General features: G+C 44.4%; 1 protein-coding gene across 3 annotated transcripts in view; it reads left to right on the forward strand.

Annotated features, from left to right (window-relative positions):
* The window catches only part of LOC137089340 (receptor-type tyrosine-protein phosphatase mu-like), a 255,243-nt gene that overhangs the window by 90,078 nt on the left and 157,665 nt on the right, over positions 1-7,500 (forward strand). For all 3 annotated transcript variants that reach the window (XM_067452908.1, XM_067452910.1, XM_067452909.1), the window contains 2 exons: positions 3,982-4,060; positions 6,214-6,329. In XM_067452908.1, the coding sequence (XP_067309009.1) occupies positions 3,982-4,060; positions 6,214-6,329 (195 nt within the window). The remainder of the gene's footprint in view (positions 1-3,981; positions 4,061-6,213; positions 6,330-7,500) is intronic.

Below are 7,500 nucleotides of genomic sequence, written 5' to 3' on the forward strand. Positions count from 1 at the left end.
AATGGAGGGGAGGTCTCTCTCGCTTTGGTCTGTCTGTTCAGAAGACAAACCAATGGGCCGCTGTCGCTGCATGATGGGCCAGTCTGTGGCAAATAAATAAATAAATTAATTAATTAATTAATAATATCGGCCCCAAAGTTCGTCGGCCCACCGGCATGGGCGTAGATTACGTAGATTAAAGCGGCGAAGCCACTGCTGTGTGTGTGTGTGTGTGTGTGATGGGTAGGTTTAGGTGCTGTGTGTGTGTGTGTGTGTGTGCTGCTGTGTGTCCCTGTGTGTGTAATAATCAGGGTGTGTGTGTGTGTGTCGTGCCCCTCCTATAGGCTCATATCACTAACACACTCTTTAAATAACACAGAAATACTCCACTTTTGAGTTTGGAGCAGGTGGTCAATGGTCAGTGGTTTTCAGTTCCTCACAATCACCTACCCATCACACACACACACACACACACACACACACACACACACACACACACACACACACACACACTGAGCTGCTCTGTGTATTCTGACAGCTTTCTATCAGAACCAGCATTAACTTCTGGAGCAGTTTGAGCTCCAGTAGCTCGTCTGTTTGAACGGACCCCACGGGCCAGCCTTCGCTCCCCACGGTCATCAATGAGCCTTGGCCGCCCATGACCCTGTGGCCGGTTCTCCACTGGTCCTTCCTTGGAGCACTTTTGATAGATACTGACCACTGCAGACCGGGAATTCACTTCATCTGTCATAATGTCATGCCTTATTGGTGTATATATTTAATTTGAGCTGCTCTTCCACATCACATTCAGGGGTCAACAGCTGGTACAGGTCAGTGTGACCGCAGAACCGGCTCAGGGGATGGGCTGTCAAAATCTCTCGCATCGTAATAGAAAGCTTAGGAAAGAGCATGTATCCCAGAATCCTTCACTCCTGACTCTTTAGCCCTGACCCCCAGAGTCTGGCTGTCGAGTTGAATTGTTTGGCTGTATAAACGGAGTCTGAGGCGAGCAGATTTAGCACATGCTGCCGCAGCACTCGCTGATAGAGCCGTGATTTACGCGGCGATAAACGGGCCATCTGACAGACAGCCGATTCACCATGAGCCCCCTTGGAGCCTGCTCACATACACACGCTGATCTAACAGGTTTAGCCCAATAACTAAAGCCAAATGGTGTTTTAATGACCAGCATGAATGGTGCTTTCCTCATTTTTTAAAGGGTCAGTTCACCCAGAAATGTAAACTGTGTGATTAACTCAGCCTGGTCTCATTGGAAAAACGCACCTGTGCCAACGTTTTTGCAAACCTCAAAATACGCACCAATAGGTACATATCGCGACAGTTTCAAAGTGAAATGTCCACTGGGTGGCGCTAAAAGCGTAGTGTTTTTCCGGAACAGATGTGCGTGAATCTGGTTACGTTGGTTTTTTAACGCACACACACACTAAACCCTAAACCGACCCCATAGTGTTAACAAAAGCAAATGTGACAAAAATAAGATTATATCCGTGTCACTTTAGCTTGTGTTTTGACCTCGTCTTTTATCATGACCTGTTTTTCACGGGATTCGTTCCCGAGCTTTCAGCATCACAAGGTCAAATCTGTGCCGGCTGAGCTATCGAGCTTAATAGGTCAGAAAATCTGAACATATGGAGCTGGTTAAGTGACGCAAACTCCAAAAAGTATTCGTTTACAAATCATGGACTTAAAAAAAAAAAGAAAACGATAAAAAAATGCTGTTTTACTGCCTCTAGTGTTCACTTCACTTCGAAACTGTCGCGATATGCACCTATTGGTACGTATTTTGTGCCACAGCTACGATTGCCAATGAGACCAGGCGTGATTAATTCCTCCTGTGGTTGGCCAGCCGTCAGACCTCCGCTCATCTTCACACACAGATGAAGATATTAGTGTTGAAATCCGATGGCTCAGAAAGGCCTTCATTGACACCAATGTCATTTCCTCTCTCAAGACCCATAAAGGCACTAAAGACGTCGTTACAAAGCCCATCTCACTACAGCGGCTCTACAATCATTGATGAAGAGGCCAGAATAGAGTTAGTGCGCAAAAACACTAAATAACGACTTAAAGAGGGATGGCCGATTTCAGAACAAAGCTTCAAACCGTTATGAGTCAGTGAATCGACTCATGATTCAAACCGTAATGAGTCAGTGAATCGACTCATGATTCAAACCGTTATGAGTCAGTGAATCGATTCATGATTCGGATCGTGAGTCAAACTGCTGAAATCACGTGACTTTGGAGATCCGAATCATGAATTGATTGACTAGGCGTTTCTCAATGTCAAGGAAGGATCCTCGGAAGCCAGAATTCTAAGGATGCCACGTCATCGACATCCGACGAAGGACTGTTCCAATGTCGAGGATCCTCGAATTTCAACCAAGGACTGAGTCCTTCGTTTGAAAAATATGTCATATACAGGAAAGGATGCATATGAGTAGCCTTTGCGCACTTCGCGTTCTCAAATCACCCACAATCCTATGCGCGCAGCTTCGCTATCTTCAGACGTTCCCGGAGTCGGAGCGTGAACGGGGCAAATATGCTTGTATCGGAGTTTGGAGATGGGAAGGAAGGAGGCGGGAACCGGCGAACGTTCAACAACTTTATAATAAATAATAAACAAAACGAAAGTAACACGGGGAAAACCCTCACGGGCGACTGCCCGCACACACATAATAAAACATAAACAAACCATAACATAAACTCCAGGCCTAGTCCTCTCTCGTCTTCCACGCTCCACATTTATACTCCATCACTTTGCCGTGAGCCGAGACCGGTGTGGCGGCGATCAGCTGCCGCTCATTATCACTCCACCGGCCCGCTCTCACGGTCCCTCACCTCGCTGATTACCACAATGCTTTTATTTACGTTACCAAACATTTGTTATAACCGTAGTAAATATACGTAAAGTTTAACGTTTAAATGCCGGTACAAATTACTACTGTATTGATATAAAAATATATACAAATAACGTTACACATAATGTTATTGGTGGCCAACGGACCTTTTCACTGACGTAATGACGTGCACTTGCTAGCCTGTTCCATTAACGTGTTCTCCGAATGCTAATGAGGAGCCTCGCCTAGCCTCTGAAGGAAGTGACTTGGAAGGATTCGTCCTTCCAAGGAAGCATCCTTGACATTGAGAAACACCTACTGACTCATAATGGTTTGTAGTTTTGTTCTGAAATCGGCCATCACTATATAAGTCGTTATTTGGTCTTTTTTTGCACACAAAAACTATTCTCATCTCTTCATAAAAATTAATCATGAATCGGATTCACTGACTCATAACGGTTCGAATCATGAATTGATTCACTGACTCATAACGGTTTGAATCATGAATCGATTCACTGACTCATAACGGTTCGAAGCTTTGTTCTGAAATCGGCCATCACTATATAAGTCGTTATTTAGTGTTTTTGCGCACTAACTCTATTCTGGCCTCTTCATCAATGATTGTAGAGCCGCTGTAGTGAGATGGGCTTTGTAACGACGTCTTTAGTGCCTTTATGGGTCTTGAGAGAGGAAATGACATTGGTGTCAATGAAGGCCTTTCTGAGCCATCGGATTTCAACACTAATATCTTCATCTGTGTGTGAAGATGAGCGGAGGTCTGACGGCTGGCCAACCACAGGAGGAATTAATGACAGAGTTTACATTTTTGGCTGAACTAACCCTTTAACGCTTCACCAACACATTTAGGATAATTCCGTGCTCCCAAATTTGTGGGAACAGTTTAGCGGCGGCCTTTAGTGTACGGAACGACATGAGTCCTCACTGCGGCATCTGACAGCTGATTCACCGAGAGCCTGTCCTCATACGCCGCTCATCTAACAGGTTTAGCCCAATAACTAAAGCCAAATGGTGTTTTAATGACCAGCGTGAATGGTGCTTTCCTCATTGTTTAAGTCCTGTGTGTGACATTTTGAGAGTGTGTCCATTTGTCACTGAGGTTATGAGCTTTCTCTTTCTCTTTCAGATCGTCTTTGAAGTCATGACCTCCGGGCAGCGAGGCTTGCTGGCCATCAAGGACGTCGTCCTCCAGGGCCATCAGTGCAGTAAGACCCGTCTCTCTCTCTCTCTCTCTCTCTCTCTCTCTCTCTCTCTCTCTCTCTCTCTCTCTCTCTCTCTCTCTCTCTCTCTCTCTCGTAAACTCAGCCTCATCACCCGCTCCTTGGCCTTTTCCTGCCACCCTCCAAACATCAATATCGTCCGTCTTTCTCCAGGCATGGAGAGTCATAAAAGAGAGCGTAATAATAAAGAAAACAAAAGAGAGGAGAGATGGCGATAAAGCTTTCATGTGTGAGAGATATCGGGGTGTGAAGAGAACGAGCGGGTCAAGTGGGATTGTGTGTGTGTGTGTGTGTGTGTGTGTGTGTGTGTGTGTGTGTGTGTGTGTGTGTGCTTGTTTTTGTGAAATATCAGGACACAAATGTATATAATGACATGGGTACTCTGCAAAAAATGCTCTTCTTATTTAGTATTTTTGTCTTGTTTCCAGTCCAAATATCTAACAATTCTTAAATCAAGATGCATTTACTAGATCAGATAAAACAACATAAGATCTTTTTTCTTGTTTTGTTGAAAATAAAATCTAAATGAAGAGAGTTTTTGCTTAAAACAGGCAAAATGATCTGCCAATGGGGTGAGAACAAAACAAGAAAAAATATCTTATGTCGTTTTACTGATCTAGTAAATGCATCTTGATTTAAGAATTGTTAGATATTTGGACTGGAAACAAGACAAAATTACTGAGTAAGAAGAGCATTTTTTTTGCAGTGTATGACACAGGTATTACAGGAGAGGGTGAAATATGAGGACATTACCCATGGCCCCACTTTACAAAAGGCTTATAAATCACACAGGAGGAGTTTTATATTTAGATTGTCTTCACTATTGCATTAAATAAAATAAAAACACACAGTTTAAGATATTTTATATTTAGTCCGAGAGCGTATGCAAGTGTATGCACACTATACTGTCCATGTCCAGAAAGGGAATAAAAACATCATCACAGTAGTCCATATGAGACATCAGTGGGTTAATTAGAGTCTCTTGAAGCATCCAAAATACATTTGGGTCCAAAAATAACAAAAACTACGACTTTATTCAGCATTGGCTTCTCTTCCGCGTTTGTGTTCAATCCTCAAATAAAGATTCAAACGGTTATGAGTCAGTGAATCGATTCATGATTCGGATCGCGTGTCAAACTGCTGAAATCACGAGACATTGGCGATCCGAATCATGAGTCGATTCACTGACTCATAACCGTTTGAATCTTTATTTGAGGATTGAACACAAACGCGGAAGAGAAGCCAATGCTGAATAAAGTCGTAGTTTTTGTTATTTTTGGACCCAAATGTATTTTGGATGCTTCAAGAGACTCTAATTAACCCACTGATGTCTCATATGGACTACTGTGATGATGTTTTTATTCCCTTTCTGGACATGGACAGTATAGTGTGCATACACTTGCAAACGCTCTCGGACTAAATATAAAATATCTTAAACTGTGTGTGAAGATGAGCGGAGGTCTGACGGGTGTGGAGCGACATTAGGGAGAGGAGTTAATGACAGACGTTTCATTACTGGGCTGAACTAACCCTTTAATGTCTGTGTGTTGTTGATGAGAGCAGATGCTCTCACAGGAAAAAATGCTTTACCACAAAAAAAGATAAGATCTGCTGCTGAAATATTAAATTAGATTTAAAGGAACGTTCATCTCACAGACGCTTCAAATGCATACTGACCCAGATATCAATCAATCATCTTTATTTATATCGCTCTTCTCCAGCGCCGATTGTGTCGGAGCAGCTTCAGTGTTAAACAGGACAATACTGCAGCAGAATTAGATTTGGCTGTACAGTCGTTCTGGAGGAAACAAAGAAATGAGACTCAACCAATAGTTCAGGTCAGAGATTAAGGGGATGATATTAGCTGTGCGCAGTTTTAATCAGAAACCAATGTTCTGAAAAACTCTGCGTTGATTTCAGTAATAAAACATCTCGTTATATTTGGCACTGGTCATGATATCGAAAAATACATGAAAATGAGTTTGTGCTACGAGAGCGAATACCTGTGCATGTTTTATTGAGCCGGAGAGAGTATGGGATGTTTTGGTCTCGGGGCTCTTTTGGACCTGTGTTTTATTTAGTGTGTGTGTGTGTGTGTGTGTGTGTGTGTGTGTGTGTTATTGTGCTTCTGCTTGCAGTGAATACGCCGCACTTCCTGCATATCAAAGGAGTCGAAGTGAACGCCGGACAGACCGCAACGTTTCACTGCACCGTCAACGGAGAGTGGAGAGACAACTTCAACCTCAGGCTGCAGGTCAGACACTCACACACACACACACACACACACACACACACACACACACACACACACACATTTGTTTTTGTGACATATGGGGATATTCCATAGGCGTAATGGTTTTTATACTGTACAAACCATATTTTCTATCCCCTTACACTGCCCCTAAACCTACCCATCACACACACACACACACACTAGCACACACACTGACTCACATGCACTCGCATACACACACATATATTGATCAGACATAACATTATGACCTATCAAAAGTGCTCCAAGGAAGGACCAGTGCAGAACCGGCCACAGGGTCATGGGCGGCCAAGGCTCATTGATGACCGTGGGGAGCGAAGGCTGGCCCGTGGGGTCCGATCAAACAGACGAGCTACTGGAGCTCAAACTGCTCCAGAAGTTAATGCTGGTTCTGATAGAAAGCTGTCAGAATACACAGAGCAGCTCAGTTTGAGGCGTATGGACCAGTCAGGGTGACCTCTGACCCCTGACCCCGCCGAAAGCACCAACAGTGGCACGTGAGCATCAGAACTGGACCACGGAGCAATGGAAGAAGGTGGCCTGGTCTGAGGAATCACGTGTTCTTCTACATCCCGTGGATGGCCGTGTGTGTGTGTGTGTGTGTGGCTTACCTGGGGAACACATGGCCCCAGGATGCACTATGGGAAGAAGGCGAGCCGGCGGAGGCAGTGTGATGCTTTGGCCAATGTTCTGCTGGGAAACCTTGGGTCCTCCATCCATGTGGATGTTACTTTGACACGCTCCACCTACCTAAGACAAACAAACTGAGCTGAACGAACAAGTCAGATCCATGGAGGCCCCACCTCGCAACTTACAGGACTTAAAGGATCTGCTGCTAACATCTTGGTGCCAGATACCACAGCACACCTTCAGAGGTCTAGAGGAGTCCATCAGAGATAATATTAGGAAGGTGGTCAGAATGTTATGGCTGATCAATGCACACACACACACACACACACACACACACTAATCGCGTAAAACACACCGAATCGCAGCCGAGCGGCTCATTAAACCCAGAGGCTCGTTTACGCATCGCTACGGTTTACTGAGTTAATGAAGCTGCTTCGGTTTGAGATGGTCAGGCTGATTGCTGGGCATGTAAAGCGTGTAAAGGTGATGGAGGGATCCGGAGCGATCCGGAGCGAGAGGTTTG

Source organism: Pseudorasbora parva, chromosome 9 (genome assembly GCF_024679245.1).
Source record: "Pseudorasbora parva isolate DD20220531a chromosome 9, ASM2467924v1, whole genome shotgun sequence".
Taxonomy (NCBI): domain Eukaryota; kingdom Metazoa; phylum Chordata; class Actinopteri; order Cypriniformes; family Gobionidae; genus Pseudorasbora; species Pseudorasbora parva.